The following is an 18,173-nucleotide window of genomic DNA, read 5'->3' on the forward strand; positions in this document are numbered from 1 at the left end:
GGGCTCCTGGATTGATCCCCTTCCCTCCACTACAGGCAGAATCACCTTGTTTCTGGCTTGCTTTACCTCTTTGCTCATTGGGGTAGTCTCTGTCTAGAAGAGGACAGAATAAGCTGGATCAAAGTTTGCAAAGTCAGTTTCTCCTCATAAGGCATAGGCTGAGTAAGCAGTTGTTTTGGTATCCAGAGAAGACTCCCCCCCTCCCCATAAGCTGTTCTCTTTGTCATGGCTAGGTAGCACAATACATAGTATGGCCTTAGGCACTAGCTGTGTGATCCTGGGCAAATCACTTTACCTTTCTGTGCTTCACTTTCCTCGTCTGTAAAAGGGTGAGTAGTATTCTGAGGACCAGCTGGGGATAACCGATACAAAGCTCTCTGTAAGCCTTGAAGTGTTGTCTAAAATGATGATGGTCATTGGCCTGCCATTCTTTTGTAGCTTATATCAGAACAATGTTTGGGAACAGAGATTGGGAATCAGAATGATCTTTTCCCTCTCTTTTCCCTCTGATTTCATCCTGTCTGGGGAGAAGCAGGGCCTTCCAGGCTTGGGAAAAGGTGGGGACTTCCAGACCGAGGCTGCTTCAACCTCACTGTAGGAGGTGGTAGGAAAGAAATACAAAGTGCTTCCCAAGCTTGATGACATCTCCCAGGTCCCCTCCCCATGCTTCTCTCCCCATTCCTATTTCTTCCTTCCCCAACCCTCTGTCTTGGGGGGGGTTTCACCCTGCTAACCATGAAGCTCCCAGGAAGAGCAGTTGAGGCCTTGTTAGTGTCAAACATAGTGACAAATTAAACTTGGGGAAGATGATCACAAAGCTTCCCTAATCTGGCAGGCCGGGTGACAGAAACTGAACCTTAGCTGGACCTGGACATCAGGTTTTTCCAACGCAAGCCTAGGCCAGAAGCTGCGGGAGGCAGCAAGTGATGAGTGACGAGTCCACCCTTCCCGACTGAGCCTGGCTTTTAACTCCTCCAGCCTTCTTTCAGGAAGTTATTTCTTGGGGAAAACAGCCCATCTCATCTTCAATCCAGCCACGCTCCTAAACTAAACCCTAATTCTAACTCAAATCCACTTTTTGACCCTGTCATATAGGACCTGACTATCTCCTGTAAGTTTATGACTGGAAAAACACTGTTCAGATTACATTTGCAAGTTTAAAAATAGCCAAGTTCAATTTGAAACGAGAGAGAGAGAGAGAGAGAGAGAGAGAGAGAGAGAGAGAGAGAGAGAGGAGACTCATGCTTGTTAACATCCCTTTCAGTACTAAGCATTACCCCTGTCTACTGACATGGGTGAAGCTCAGGCGGATAGTATCCTGTACATCTCAGACTGCTGACGAAGATCATGTCCACCATCCAAGAAAATGAGGAAAGGATACTCTTTCAAGACCCCCAGCCCAAAGGATAAATCATGGATTTCTCTGGGGAACTATGGCTAAATCACACTTTATCATTTCCCCAGCAGATGGGACTCTAGGGATCTTTGATTTGACAGTTACACTGAGAACATGATCTCCAGGGATTCTACCCTGTCCAATGGGATTCATTTTGCTTGGGGGACCAAGAATCACAGGAAAGGAAGGGGAAATCAAGGTAAAACAATCTGACCCTTCAAAGTTCTCCCATCATTAAGAAAGCCAGAGTAGAGGGCTGTGTCACTTGTCCACATCAGCGCTTGTTAGCCCGGGAGGGTTCCCGGAAAAGGAAACCAGAAAGGATGCCCATACAAGTAAGCTGGAAAGCCCCAAGCACACACCACTGCTCTCAGCCAGAAGGGGCAGGCTTTCTGCTTTTGTGGGGTTCCCCTCCCTCAGCCCCAAACAGAAGAAATGCTTATAAAATCACAAGGCATTCCACTCCAGTTCAACTAAAAGTTAGCACATCCCTCGAAAACTCACCGCTGGATGAAAGGGTCAGGACAGCACGGTAAAGTGGGATATGGTGAGGGTTCGACATTCATTTCTTCCAGTTCTCTTGGGCGTAGACAAGCAGGGAAAGAGAGATGATATACACACATATGCCTAGGAGATAGATGCACATATATATATATAGAGAGAGATAAAGCCAGGAGGCTAAAGACAAGCAGGTCACCTGCTATAAGATAGAGAACGTGAGTGCCCCCTCTTTCTACATCTGCCAAGAGGTGGGGCTGCCTTTGGCCATGGCCAATGAGATTCATCAGGTGACCCAAGCATCACAAACAGCCCTTTCTTACCAGCTGGGCATCCTCTGCACTGTTGTTTTCCTCCTGTCTCTACATCTTCTTTCCAGCTCTTGACGTGGAGTAGCCACATTTGCTCTGGGGAACTTGGTGGCATCTCTGAACTTCTGATCTCTCTGGGGATTGGCCGGCTGCTGGAATGGCATCAGAGTTTAATTTCAGCAGCTCAGACTCTGGGAACGGGGCAGCTCAGGGGCTGGTGTGTGTCCACTCCACTCCAGATGACCTGCTTTTCCCTGTTGCTCATTTGATTCTGCCTCAGCGACTGTCCTGTTGGGCTGGATCTGTATTTCAAATGGTTTGCAGGCATTGAGGAAGGTCTAGCTTTCCTTCTTTTCCCCATTTCCTTTTCTCATTCAGTCTCTCAGCCAACTTTGTGTTGCGGTCATCATCTCAAATGGCAAAGACAGGAAAATTCCTTGATCACATTATACGGGGAAGTCATGCTTATCTTCTAGGAAGTGGGGGGGGGGGAGAAAGACCTACCCTCAGCTTCTTAACTCTTGACCTTTGGAGAGTTGCCTTCTTGCTTCTCTCTCCTTCCCAAAAAAGACAGGTGAGGATTCCAAAGCCTTTGAAATCCTCTCTCAAACTTTGAAACTACAAAATTTCACCATGTCTACCAAAGTTGAATAGAATATAAATATCAATTACTAAGCCTTAGATGTTTAGGAAAAATATCCCCAACTCTCTGAAAGGTCAAACGCCTGAGTATATTTAAAAATAAAACAAAATCATCAATCCTCTCTGTGAAGTGAGTTCTTGGTACTCAGAGAGGAACCCCAAAATATTGCCCCACGTGGGAAGATTTACCATAAGGCAATGCATAGCCCAAGTAACTTTGTCACTTTTACTCCCTGTGCTGTCGACGGCAGACCTATTCTGGGTTTGTGGTTTAGGGGAGTGAATGAAATATGAATCAGGAGCTAAATTAAAACTGACTCCTCCAGAAGAAAATAGAGTGGGAGTGACTGAGTGTCACCAGTGTCCCAGTTCCGGGCCCTGATGGTCACCTCCCCATGGTGCACCTGGGAGCCTGCTGACCTCAGCAAATGCCAAGCGAGCAGACAGGCGATAACACTGGAAAAATCTGAAGTTTCCTGAGAGGAAATTTGGGTTTGGAAGGTGCTACATGGAAACATTTTCTTTGCTACTTCAGTCAGTATGGCAGAGAAAAACTATTTAAAGCTTGACACTGTCCTCCCACGCTCAGCCTGATAGTTCCTAACATCTGTGAATTGTGAATCCCACAAACTGGCAGGCCTGAGCCAGCGCCAACTCAAACAGCTTGGTTACAATATGTGAAACTTGTAGGGAAAAGCATTTTCCTAATTAATTATAGATTTGTTCATTGGCAGTAGGGTAGCTTTCCTTTTTTTTTGTCTTTTTGTTTTTCATTTGACAAATATTCATGACCTCACGTATGCAGCCAATATATGGCAGGTCTTTGAATACGCAGGACCTGCTAGATCTAAAATCACAGACTGGGATTCCAGGGGCGATTGTCATAGACTTCCCAGTTGCAGATCTATCTTCATGAAGTAAAGAGATAAGGCAACAACTTTAATGTATCAAGTTCAGTTTTTTTCCCTTCATTTTCCTTTTCCTTTAAAATAGCACCCATACCTCAGCATTTTCTTCTAATAGTGCCCTAAAAATTATTCAGGGTCATGTGGATGCACAGGATATCAGAGAAGTCACTCAACATCCTCTCTCTCTCTCTCTCTCTCTCTCTCTCTCTCTCTCACACACACACACACACACACACACACACACACACACACACACACAAACACCTCAATTGGTTTTTGGACTGCTTCTAGTGGCCATGATTGTTATTAATAATTCCCATGCCAAAGGAGAGGACAGACACAATGGTTAAATGAACCAGAGGAACATAGGATCAAAGAATTTAATGATGGAAAGGATGTTGGAAAACATTTAGGGCAACCTCCTAAGTTTACAGAAGAGGAAACTGAAAGAAGAAGGGAATTATTCAAGGTAGTGAAGAGCTCAGAGTAAGATGTATGACTAGCAAACTGTTCCATGGATACAAATCAAGGGCACTTGAAGATTCACTATTTTGTTTTGTTTTGTTTTGTTTTTTGTTTTTTGCAGGGCAATGAGAGTTAAGTGACTTGCCCAGGGTCAAACAGCTAGTAAGTGTCAAGTGTCTGAGGCCGGATTTGAACTCAGGTACTCCTGAATTCAGGGCCGGTGCTTTACCACTGTGCCATCTAGCTGCCCCCAATAAGTTCACTCTTTTTTTGTTTGTTTGTGGGGCAATGAGGGTTAAGTGACTTGCCCAAGGTCACACAGCTAGTAAGTGTCAAGTATCTGAGGCCAGATTTGAACTCAGGTCCTCCTGAATCCAGGGCCTGTGCTTTATCCACTGCACCACCTAGTTGCCCCCAGATTCATTATTTTTATTAAGCCAAGCCAACCCAAACTAAGAATTTCATACTATATGCCTACTATATTCTATGCACCATATCAAGGCTGGGGATTTGAAGAAAAAAATGGAACTAAGACATTTCCCCAAGGAATGACTGTACCTTCTATGAAGTATTTGCAAATGTAAATAGGCAACCAGTCAGTTATTTGTGCAACTGTGCTAGGCACAGAAGATACAAAGCCACAAAGGTAATGGTCCCTGACCTCAAGGAGCTTACATTTGCTGAAGAATAAATAACAGATAGAATATTTACATGTTGTAATTTGACAAGGACTGAATAAGCCAAGCACTAAGGGGACAAAGGGAAATTTTGCAAAGGCAAAATATGAACTTTTTTGTTTGTTTGTTTGCTGGTTTTGTTTTGTTTTTTAAAGAAGCCAGGGATTCCTAAGGACAAAGATAAAGAGTGTGCACCTATCAAAATGGGAGCAGGTATATGCAAAATGTGAAGCCAGGAATGACAAATTTGGGGTTCCCAAAAGTAGATTCATTTGGCTGCAATGTAGAGGATGTGAATACAAGCCACTCCCATATGCCTGGAAGGTAGGCATGGCCAAGATGGTGAAGGAAATTCATAACTCACCTAAGGTCTCCCCAAGACCCCTCCAAATTACCTTTCAATAATTCCCCAAGACAATTCCTGAAGCAGCAGAACCCACAAAAGGACAGGGTGAGATAACTTTACAGTCAAAGACAACTTAGAGGCTCACCAGGAAAGGTCTGTCACACCTGGTGAGATTGGAGTGCACTCCAATACCAGCATAGTCACAGCCAGCACAGACCCTCAACCAGCCAACCAGAAGCAGGCCTTGGGAGCTGCTGGATCAGCAGCAGCACCAACTGTTTCTGGCACTCTTTGCTGACAGACGGTAAAGGAGTCAAACAATTGGTCGGAAGGAGATCATGGGATCTCTTTGCTAGCACTAAGGTAGGACTCTGTTGCTTTGCCCATACTTGGATTCAGGTCCCTGTCCTAGGTGGCAGTCCCAGGTAAGGGAGAAACATTAGCATCCCAGAGCTTGTGGCCACAGGGGAACAGGGACTCTCCTCACAGTTCCAGGTCAGAAAAGCAGACTTGTGGGTCACTCATAGACCAGAGTCCACTCCAGAAGAGTAGTAAACATACCTCTCCTTAGATCATACCACCTTACAAGAACCAAAAACTTACAGATCCCTAGAAGTATTTCAGAAAACAGTTGTACAAAATGTCTGAAATTTGGGATGGTTCACCCTCCACCCTGGAAGCAGAGCCCGACTTTAACAAAGTGTTAAAAGTTAAAAAAAAAATCAGGAAATGAGCAAACAAAAAAAAAATTCTGACCATAGAAAATTACTGTGGTGACAAGGAAAATCAAAACACATCGTCAGAGGATGATAACAAAATCAAAGCTGCTACATCTAAAGCCTCCAAGAAAAGGATGACTTGGTCTCAGGCCATGGAAGGACTTTAAAAAAAGGACTTTGAAAATAAAGAAGAGAGATAGAGGAAAAAATGGAAAAAGAAATGAGAATGATGCAAGAAAATTATGAAAAAATATCAATAGCCTAGTAAAAGAAACACAAAAAACCCTGAAGAATATAACATATTAAAAACAGACTAGGCCAAGTGGTAAAAGAGGTACAGAAAGCCAATGAGGAAAAGAATTCCTTGAAAAGACAAATTAGCCAAATGGAAAAGGAGATACAAAAGCTCACTGAAGAAAATAACCCCCTAAAATTAGAATTGAGCAAATGAATACTAATGACTCTATGAGAAATCAAAAAAACAACGAAACAATACCAAAAGAATGAAAAAAATAGAAGGCAATGTGAAATATTTCACTGGAAAAATAACTCAAAAATAGATTCAGGAGAGATAATTTGAAAATTATTGGACTACCTGAAAACCATGATCAGAAAAAGAATCTTCCAAGATATTGTCAATGAAAACTGCTCTGGTATTCTAGAACCAGGGGATAAAATAGAAATGGAAAGAAAGGTAGGCTGGAGTCACATCGTCAAGGGTTTTAAATGACAAGTTCACAAGATATTATATCCTAGAGCCAAAAGGGAATCAGTCACAAAAGGCTGATCAAGAAATAATGGATTTGGATGGTTTGGGTATGATTTTCATAGCTTAAGAGTGAATGGGCCAGAGAAGAGATATACTAAAATAGAGTAGGATCTGGTAGTAATCCAGGAAACACCTCATGAGGGCTTGAACTAGGGTAGTGGTCATTTGGGTAGAGAGGATAGAGAGATGGGAGGCGGGGGGTAGAATTGTGGAGGTAGAATCCCTAAAGCTTGGAAAGTGTTTGGCTGGTTGTGAAAAAGAGAGAGAAGAGTTGAGAAAGACTTTGAGGAGGCTAGCCTCCATGACTTGCAAGGTAGTGGTGTCTTAGAAAACAAGGATATTTGAAAGAGGGTCAGATTTGGATGGAGTCATAAATCCTGTTTTGGGTCTGTTGAGTTAGAGAAGTGCTGGGAAATCTATTTGGAAATAACATATAGCTGTGGTCTGAGGACTGGGCAGGCTTCTGGCTTAGTTACATTTACTAGCACTGGTGTTCCTGGTGGCACTTCTTTCCCAACCTATGCTTACTTCTGACTGGATTTTTGTATATATTGAGATGAATGAAAACACTTTTTTAAGTTGCACTTTGGGTTTCTTGATAATTATTCAGTTTGTCAGTCTTTCTAGAGCTTTGCTGGCCAACCATGGTTTTTTGATGCAAAACTGAAGCTCAGTAGAAAGACTTATACTGGATGAATATATGGGAGACTAATATCTATTCAGATGATAATTAAATTATAGGAAATGATGAGATCACCAAGTAAGAAAATGTAGAGAAGAGACTGAGGCCTGGGTCAGAGCCTTGGAGCATATTGCATAGTGAAGGGGAAGGATAGGGATGATAATAGAAGAGGAAAGAGGGAAAAGAAATACTCAGGTAGATACCCAGAGAGTTGAGAGAGAGGAGTGGTGCCATGGAAAAGGAGAGAAAGGTCAATAGGAGAGAGTGGTCAATAGTTTCAAGAGCTTCAAAGGATGAAGAATGAGAAGAGGCCATTAGATCTGCTATCTTATGAAAATGCTGGCTTTATTTCTCAAGCTCAGAATAAAATTAATCAATTTAAAAAATAGATATGACAAATGAAAAATCAGCATGGGTACTTTTGGAGAGTACTTATAGTTGAGTGATCATCTCACAACCCAGATAGCAAAGACTGAGAAGAGATTGGGGAGAGGAAAAGAAAGCACAGGCAACTTTTTTCCCCCTTAGGAGTTTGACTGTAAAAGAGAAAAGAGACACAAAACCATGGTTTGAGTAAATGGTAGGGTGAGTTGAGCACGTACCCAATCCCATGAGTATATCTTCATCTATTTAGTTATTCATTAATTTCTTCATTCATTTAATTATTTATTATTTATTTATTCATACATCCATCCCTTTGTGTATTTCTTTATTTTTTTATTATATTCTTCCACTTAACACAAAAGAAGATCCCCATATACACAGCAGAACACACAAAAAAGATTATGTATTGAACCATGAATTGCTATTTTTTATGCTTTTATAAAAAATTTGATAAATTCTACATTTACTTTTCAAACTATCCTAATTATGTATGCTTCTTTCTCACTTCCTTCTGATCTCTTCTTTTCCTAAAAAATCTTTCAATGACCCTATTTTTTAAGCATAACTATTAATAATCTCTAATCAAGAAATTTAGGGGCGGCTAGGTGGCGCAGTGGATAGAGCACCGGCCCTGGAGTAAGGAGTACCTGAATTCAAATCCGGCCTCAGACACTTAACACTTACTAGCTGTGTGACCCTGGGCAAGTCACTTAACCCCAATTGCCTCACTAAAAAAAAAAAAAAAGAATAGGGAAGAAATTTAAAAATAATTTAAAAAAAACCCTTTTTGGGGTGGGGCAGGCAGGGCAATGATGGTTAAGTGATTTGCCCAGGGTCACACAGATAGTAAGTGCCAAGTTTCTGAGGTCAGATTTGAACTCAGGTCCTTCTGAATCCAGAGCTGGTGCTTTATCTACTGCGTCACCTACCTGCCCCCAAAACCCTTTTAATAAACAAGAACAATTCAGGAAAGAGAATCTGTACAATGGTCAGGTCCAAAAATCTAATGACTCTCTCTGCCTCTTGAGATTACCACCTCTGTGGGAAGGTAAAGGGCTTCTCTATAGGTCCTCTGGAGAAACTGTTGGACAATGCTCTAATTAGAGTTTTTAAGTCTTTCAAAGTTGTTTGTTTGTTTCCATTTTTTTTAAAACACTACCCTATTCCTTTTGGAAACTTCTCTTTCTGATTATTTTCCTCTACATCAAATTTTATTACCCAGGATTCTCTGTTATTGTTTCCTTCGCCATTTCATATCTGGATAATAATTAACATAATGCAATTTGTTTAGGCATTCACTTGTTTGTTTTTTAATTCTCCTTTAATCCTCCCTTCATAACCATATTATTGGTTTTGTTTGCAGTTATGCTGTGCCTTCCGTTATCTTCCCTTTTTTTTTTTTTTTTTTTTGTGGGGCAATGAGGGTTAGGTGACTTGCACAGGGTCACACAGCTAGTAAGTGTCAAGTGTCTGAGGCTGGATTAGACTTCAGGTCTTCCTGAATCTGAATCTAGGGCCAGCGCTTTATCCACTGCACCACCTAGCTGCCCTATCTTCCCTTTTAATCCCTCCCTCATCTCTACTTGTTTCCCAGTGTTGAGATTGCTGCATTTCTACACTAAACCGTATGCTCAACTCTTATTTGTTTGGTTAAGATGAAAGTGTATTTCTTCTGATGCCTACAACTTTTATACCTATCACCGTGTTTGTATATTCTTCTCATAAACACTGGTTTTCAGAAATACTGAGATGCATCCTCTTCCTCTTTTCTATACTAATGTCATTTTACCCTTCCTTTTTTTTCTCCTTAAAAGCCTCAGAACAAAACCAACCCCCAAGGCCCCTATTTTCTTATTTAATTCATTTGAAATATTAAAATTCTGAAAGAATACATATGTCTTCTCTCCCTACTAAAATGCCAGAAACACATTATCATAAGTCCCCTTTAAAATGCCTTAGGTATTTCTTCACTCTAATGTTTGAATTTCAACATTCCTACAGAGTTCTACAGAGACAGACAATGTTTGAAGGTCCTCAATTCCATTGAAAATTCATTTTTCAATTGAAAAAAATCATGTTTCTCACTATAGGTGTATGCTTTGTTCTACAGGATACATTTTTGTTTTTTGTTTTGTTTCTTTTTTTTTTTTTTGGTGGGGCAATGAGGGTTAAGTGACTTGCCCAGGGTCACACAGCTAGTAAGTGTCAAGTGTCTGAGGCCAGATTTGAACTTAGGTTCTCCTGAATCCAGGGCCAGTGCTTTATCCACTGCGCCACCTAGCTGCCCTGTTTCTTTGTTTTTAAACCTATAGCTTTGGCTTTCTGGAGTTTTTCATTTAAAGAACTCTCATTTGTAGTTTAATAGGTGTGATCAATTTTCATGAGATTTCTTGAAGTATAGTATTCAAGTATTTTCCTTTTATCACAGTTTTCAAGGAGGACAATGATTCTTCATTTATCTTTCTTGACCTATTTTCCAAATCTATTTCTTTTTTTTTTTTAAAGTGAGGCAATCGGGGTTAAGTGACTTGCCCACGGTCTCACAGCTAGTAAGTGTTAAGTGTCTGAGGCCAGATTTGAACTCAGGTACTCCTGACTCCAAGGCCAGTGCTCTATCCACTGTGCTACTTAGCTGCTCCCAAGCCCTTAACTTGTAATGCCCATCCCTCAGAGCATCAGTGAGAAGGTTCCATATATGTCTCCATTACAGCTTGTACTCCAGTACAACGTGAGGGCTGATTGAGCAGATCGCCCGCTGCTTGTTCTTGGGATACTCCCAACTCCTTCCCTCCTTCAATCAAATGTCAAATTCACTGGCTATGAAAACTGAAGCTCAGGAAGTCCACATGTGGTCTGGTCAGCTTCTACAGATAAAAAGTGCACCCTTTCCTTATCTTTCCTGAATCTCAGTGTCTGTCTTCCCAACCCCCAGATCAATGAGATGAAGCCCAATATAGGCTCCATTAGGCTCAGAGAATTGCTAGCAGCTGGGATAAGGCTTTTTCCAAATGGAAGTAACCTGAGAAATATTGAACCACAGTGTGGCTCTCTCAGATCAGAACACATTACTTGCTGAAGAGCCAGAAGATTGGAGTCAAATAGGCCAAATCTTATCTAACTTTTACTATGGACTTATATTTCTGAGCCTTAGTTTAAAAATCTATTAAACAGGGTTAATAATTATGGAGAGTAATTTGGAACCATGCCCAAATAGCTATAAAACTACATACATTTTGATCCAGCAATAGCACTGCTAGGTCTATATAAAAAAAAAAGAAAATGAAAAGGACTTATTTGTACAAAAGTATTTCTAGCAGCTCTTTTTGTGGTGGCTAAGAATTGGAAATCAAAGGAATTCCTATCCATTGGGGAATGGCTAAACAAGCTGTGGTATATGATGATAATGGAATATTACTGTGCTCTAAGAAATGACAAACAGAATGATTTCAGTAAAACCTGGAAAGACATACAAATGGATAAAAAGTGAAGTGAACAGAACTAGGATAACATTGTACACAGTAACAACAATATTGTACCCTGAAGAATATTGAACAATTTAACAATTCTCAGTAATATGATCTAAGAACATCCGCAAGGACTGATGATGAAGCATTCTATCCCCTTCCAGGAGAAGGACTGATATTATTTGAATATAGACTGAAGCATGATATTTTTCACTTTCTTTCCTTCTTTTGATTTTATTCATCTTTTCATACAAAAGACAAATATGGAAATATTTTATATGATTGCACTTGTATAACCTATATCTTCATTCTTACCATCTCAGGGAATGTGGAGGGGAGACGGTAAGGGATAGAATTTGGAACTCAAAACAAAAAAAATCGTTAAAAATGGTTTTAATATGTGATTGTGGGAAATAAAATGTTATATATAATAATAATAATATATTAAAAACAAATAAAGTGGGGCTAGTAATCCCTGGAGTACCTCCTTCATAGGGTTGTTGTGAGACTCCAGTGAGATAAGTGCTTTGTAAACTTGAGTGATATAAAAATGTCAATTATTGCTGCTGCTGTTGTCATTGTCGTTGTTGGTATGCACCTGTTTCCTTAAAGTGAAATGTAAATTTCTGGAGGACTGGAACTATTGCCTTCTCCTCTTTGTATGCTCAGCAAACATGGCTAGTGCTTTCCACATAGTATATATTTAATACAGTCTTGCTGGTTTTAATTGAAGTGGGGAGAAGCGAATTAAGAGGAGGTAATGTATGGGTGAATAGAGGTGAGTTCCTATATGATGAAATGGGTCTAGGCATAGTGGTGGTGAAGTCAGGCATAAACATACCTTTATTAAGTTCCTACCGTGTACCAGGAATTGTGCTAAATGTTAACTCATTTCATCCTTCCAACAACCTCAGGACACACATAGGTGTTATCATTGATCCTCCTTTTACAGTTAAGGGAACAGGGGCTGCCTGAGGTTAAGTGACTTGCCCAGGATCACTTGGCCAGCTAATACGTGTCTAAGGATGGATTTGAACTCAAGTCTTCCTGACTCCAGGCCCCGTGCTTTGTCCACTGCACCATGTAGGTGAGGGAAGTTGAGAAGAGCTGAGTGGAGATGAAGGGATTTGAAGTGAATTGAGGTAACTTGACTTGAATAGCTAGAACTTTTTTGGTCCATGCCTAAGTTACAAGGTTTTTGCAAAGTCTTATCTCTTTGGAATGCTATGGGTCCCTTACAGCTTCTCTGCAAATGGCCAAAGATGGCTGGAGGTCCTGAGATAAGGAGGAGTGGGAACTAGGTGGAACTAGGTTGATTTCAGGTTTATGGATAGAATTTCATGAGACCTTCACAAGAACAGTTTAATTCATTCTTCAAGATATCTCCATTTCACAGAGGAGGAAAGGAAAGCTCTAAGGGATGAAGTGACTTAACTTGGGTCAAATAGATAACTGGGTCAGGATTGGGATTCAAACTTAGATCTCTCCTGATTCCAGACCCAGAGTTCTTTCCTCCATCCCTGGCTGCTTTCCCCAGTGAAAGTACAATGGAATGGGGATCATTCCTACTATGTACTGGCCACCATGTTAAGTGCTAGAACAGCGTTGTATCCTTAGGTCATCTCCTGTATGGTTGCAGTGATTTCTGTTTTTTCTGAGTGCTCGGCCTTTTTCTATCCTTCTCCAATGACACAATATTCCCTGTGGACACGCCATGGGGAGAAATCACTGTTATTTCCATAGTATCAAAAACACTGAACTTTGATTACAAGGAAAAGAAGCTCACGGCTACTAAGCTTTTCTTCTAGACTCTCAAAGGCAAAAAAAGTGGGGCTCTCATGTACCCTTGCTTTAGCCAGGGGAGACTTCATAAGCATACCCATCGTTCCCCATAATGAGTCAATCAATTAACATTTGTTGCGGAACAACTATGTACCAGACACTATGCCAAGCATTGGTAATAAAAAGGTGAAATGGGCCCTACCTGTGTGTTGTTTTCTAACAGTTGAAATATACAAAATGTCCACAAGAGAGCCTAGGGGAGGGGGTCAGATGTTAGCAGCTGGAGGGGAAGGGGGGGACCTGGAGAGATTTCATACAGAAGGTGGCAAATTCTATAATGAGGAATTAAATCTTGAAGGAAACCAGGGGTTCCAACCAGAAGAGGAAGAAAGGAAGCATATTACACATGTTAGGAACAGCCATTAAAAAGCCAAGGAGATGGGAATGGGGTATCATGTGTCAAGAATGAAGAGAGGATCAATACAGCTGGATTTCAGAGAGCTCCAAGCAATAAAGGGGAAGAAAATTAGAAAGTTAGGAAGAGTTAGGTTGCAAAGAACCTTAAATTCTAAATAGAATAATGAATGGTTGCTCTCCACAAGAATGGAGTTCAATGGCATTGATTGTATCAAGGGTGAAACGGGTAACCAATTGGGAAAAATCACCTTGAGAAATGAGTAGAGGCTGGATTGGAGTAGGGAGAGATATGAACAGGACTCTGGTTACCAGGCTGCTGTATGTGAGAGTCCAGGTGAGAGGAGACAAAGGATCAAATGAGTGAGGATGCAAGCTATGTGAATAAAGAGAAGGGGATGTTGGATAGATGTTGGGAAGTTAAAAATGACTGGACATACTGGGGTGAATAAGAGGGAAGATAGGAATAGCTAACATTTCTATAGCACTTACCATGTTCTGGGCATTATGCTAAACATGCTACAATTATTATCTTATTTGTTCCTCAAAATAATTCTGGGAGATAAATTTTATGATTATTCCCATTTTGTAAATGATAAAACCGGAGCAAACGGAGGGTAAGTGAATTGCCCAGGGTCACACACCTAGTAAAGGTCAGAGGCTAGATTTGAACTCAGGTCTTCCTAAGTCCAGGCCCAATGCTCTATCTACTGTACCACCTAACTTCCTCTGGAAGAGAAGTTGGAACCCTGACTTAATGGAAGGATAGTGGAATCTTCAAGGGTAATAGAGAACCCTGTGAAGAGGGAGGTATTTGGGAAGGAAAATGGTGAGTTTTGTTTTGGACATGTTGAATTTGAGATGCTGATGGTATAGGACATCCTGTTTGAAATATCCAATGTGTCACTGGAAATACACAATGGGACTTCGGGAGAGAGACCATGGCTGGACAAATAGACATGAAATCATTTCAATAGGGATGATAATTGGAACCATGGGACCCAATGAGATCATCAAGTGAGATGGTGTAGAAGAGAACTGCTTATCCTGAAATCCATAGATCTGTTTGTACAGAGATTTCAGGGGATACAGAAACTTGGATGGGAATACACACACACACACACACACACATGTATATATATATATATATATATATATATATATATATGTGTGTATATATATATATATCTTTATTTTCACTAACCTCTTTTTTCTTTTTTAATATCATGTATGTTGTTTTATGTATTTGAAACTATTCTGAGAAGGGTTCCATAGGCTTCCAGAGACTGCAAAAGATAAACATGTCATCAAAAGGTAAAAAAAAAAAAATTCTGGGTATAAGGGGAGAAAAGAAGATGGAAGACAGAGCTTTGGGGGACACTGAAATGTGGGTTCCATAACAGGTATTCTCTCTCTCCTGACTCTCTCCCAGCTGCCTGCTGAACAGTTTGAACTGTCTCTCTCCCAAACATCCCCAAATCAACATGTGCGATATAAACCCCAGGATCTTTTGTTCCTAATGTTTCCCTTGAGACCATCACCATCCTCCCAGTCCCCCAGGCTTACAACTCCTGTTTCCCACTCAACCCACATATCCAATCAGTTGCCAGACTGGTAATTTCTACCTTCACCAAACATATTCCATACGATCCTTCTTTTCATCACTAGGTTGCCACTCCAGATCAGGCCCTCTGATCTCCTCGTTATTCTCCCTGAATTGAATCACTCCCCAATCAAATATAATCTATGCCTAGTTCCCAAAGGGATTTCCCTAAACCCCAAGATTGATCATTGTGCTCCCCATTCCCCACTCAATAAGCCCTGGTGGCTCTTCATTATCTCCAGGATCAAATGTAGACTCTCTTATTTGGGATTGAAGTCCCTTCAAAACTGAGCCCCACTCACCTTTCCATTCATATGACGCATTATAGCCCTCCATGCACTATATAGTTCAGCTTTACTGGTATTGTTCCTAGTCCTCCTCCCATAAAAGGTTCTATCTCCTCTGTCAAGATCTTTGCGGCTAGCTGTGCCTCATGCCCCAAATATACTCTCTCTTCACCTCCACCTCTTGGAATTCCTGGTTCTCCCACGTATTTCTTCTCCCTTGCCAAAGTTGCCTTGGATTTGTTTTAAGAAAATGCTGTGTATATACAGATAGATGTACATATTGTCTCTTCCATTGGCATGTGTAAAGAAATTGTTATTTGAGGTTTTTATGCCTCAGCGCACACTGGCCTGGGGCTCCGCAAACTGCCCAGTGCTCCACCCACTGGTTGTAGCCATTGCCAGGGCTCTGGCACCTCATGCCATCACCATCCACCGACGCCTACATGGGCCTGGCAAAATTATAATGATTGGAAGCCTAGTGAGGGGAGTCATGTGACTGTCAGAGCGGCCCTCCCATTGGCTGGGGCTGTGTGGGGTGTTTCTAGGTTTGGGGGAGGAGAATTGGGCATTCTGGGTGGAAGCTGGAAAGTGACTGGCATTCTGCTGCATATTTTCAGCTGATTCATGGGCAGTGGTATTTTTTCAGGTATTATAATTTCCCTTTCCCCATTTTATTTCCTTTCCCTTGGTCCTACTCATCCTGTTTCTGTTTTTTTTTTTTTTAAGTTCGTTCTCGTTAATATAAATTTTGTTCTGTTTTGAGGGAGGCTGCCGGTCTCCTTCCTTGCCCCAATATTGCTGCGAGCCGCTTAGCTAGCACTCCCCAATTAAAAATTGGTCCCCACACATGTAAGCTCTTTGAGGACAGGTACTATTTCACTACTACCTTCATAGACTCAGCACCTTGCCCAGTGCCTGAGACATAGTAGGTATTTAGTAAGTATTTGTGATTTGATTGATGCATTGATTTCCCAATATCACATAGGTTGTGACAGATCCTAGATCCTTTAACATTGAAAACAGAGTTCTTTACATCACAACTGTAAGGGGCTAAAATTCTAGCTATACTGTCTAAAATATGTAATGAGTGGTTACCAATGAATTATAAGCTTTATCAAGAGTTTAGACTTTTAAGCATTTATAAGGAGAATAAGAATTTGGTGAAGAGAGAGAGAAAGGTCTAGATTCATCTATCTATCAAAGGGAGAGTGCATCTTTAGCTCCCCTCTCCAGGAGAATCCTGACAAAAAAGAGTGAGAGACCCAGCCTTGCCCCTTCTTCCTCCCACAAGCCTCCTGTGAAACTCTGTATCTACACGCACACACAGCTCCAAGCTAATTGACTGGTAGCTTTGATAGTACCCACTAGCAAACATCACTTTCTGATGCCAAGGAAAGCCGCATGGCTTGCCCTCAGACGCCTCCTCCTCATGGCGGAACTTTCCTACAGGTGGCATCACTCCAATCGTTACACAGCCCAATTTCCATTGGTTAAAACGATGACCTTTCCCTCCCCCACCCTGTGCCACCTCCCGGGGTCTTTCCACATGACAACAGAACAGGCGCTGAGGAGTCTCTTCTGTTCTGACCCAACATATAGCCCAGACAAGAATGGAGACAGGCTCCTAACAACCTGTCTGAGTACTAGGTTTTCATCTGGGAGTGTCTGGTGCCTGATTAATGCTAATGAAGTAAGAATATTGTCTGGAATCTTGGGGAAGCATGTGAGGAGGTGGGGGAGAGAATGCAGGGCATCCTCCCTCCTTTCCCCTCTTCCTCCCTCCCCCTGTGGTTGGTCTGAGATCCATGAGCGACAGCTGGAGCCGTTCCTCCCCCTCACACATGCATTTAGAACTTGGTGTTGTCCACTGGGTTCCCTTTTCATGAAAACTTTCCCAAGCCCCAACTCTGGAGAAGAGGAGGTAGAGCCGAACAATGCACGTCAACAAGCAGTGCAGGAACAATAAGCACTTGGGCCTTGGGTGGAAGCATGGTGGTTCACATCCCACTGCTACTGTGTGAGGTTGGGCCAGTCACCTCGACTCCCCAATCCAGAGCTTCCTGATCTGTAAAAGGAGAAGGTTGGACTCTGCCATCTCTGAGGGACCATCCAGTTCTGTTCCTCTGATGGTGATTTTGAACTAGCTGCTTCTTAGCTTTCCATGGGACACACTCCCAGAAGCAGGGACTACATAGAGGCTTTTTCAAGGTGCTTCCCACTGAAGACCTCAAAGACATCACTGACCGTTCTGGGAGTTTTCTCCCAACTCTCTGTCCTTCCTGGTTGAATTAAACTGAGACCCTGCTGTCTGTGCCCATTACCTGGCCTGACAAAGCGTGCTCAGGACCTGGGAGCTAGCCTCACAGAGGTGGGCTCGACTCATCCAGTGCTTACTGTAGTGAGGGAGGCTCAGCAGGTAAAAAGAAGTGCCTTAAACTGCTGTGGTCACAGACATTGGTCTGGGGGAATCACGACTAAAATGGTGACACATATTGGCAAATCTACCAGAGTCAAAATGCTGGTATCCACTTCAACGAGTAGTTTTTTTAAGTGTCGATTCCATGTCAGGTACAGGGCTGGGAACTGATCATAAAACTCTACAACAAAGTAGCTCCTACCCTGAAGGGAATCACAGCTGGAATAAAGAGCAAACAGGTGGGTAGGTACCAGACATTTATAGAATCAATACCAAGTGATTTTTTTTCAGAAGGACCAGAAATGGCTCTGGGCATCAAGAATGGGCTTTAGGAGCTGGACTTCCAAAGGGAGGGGCATAAGAGGGGGCAGTGGTTCAGCCTGTTTAAAGTCATGAAGATGGGACAGCAT

The 18,173-nt window shown here is 41.8% G+C and overlaps 1 protein-coding gene across 2 annotated transcripts in view; it reads right to left on the reverse strand.

Moving 5' to 3' along the window:
* TP63 (tumor protein p63) overlaps positions 1–2,369 on the reverse strand; it is a 217,083-nt gene extending 214,714 nt beyond the window's left edge. The window contains exons 1-2 of one of the 2 annotated variants that reach the window (XM_043994855.1): positions 2,218–2,369; positions 1,901–2,023 (exon numbers count right to left, since the gene is read on the reverse strand). In XM_043994855.1, the coding sequence (XP_043850790.1) occupies positions 1,901–2,023; positions 2,218–2,369 (275 nt within the window). The remainder of the gene's footprint in view (positions 1–1,900; positions 2,024–2,217) is intronic. The other variant, XM_043994857.1, reaches the window with a different exon arrangement.
* Positions 2,370–18,173: the final 15,804 nt, after the last annotated feature.

Source organism: Dromiciops gliroides, chromosome 3 (assembly GCF_019393635.1).
Source record: "Dromiciops gliroides isolate mDroGli1 chromosome 3, mDroGli1.pri, whole genome shotgun sequence".
Classification (NCBI taxonomy): Eukaryota; Metazoa; Chordata; class Mammalia; order Microbiotheria; family Microbiotheriidae; genus Dromiciops; species Dromiciops gliroides.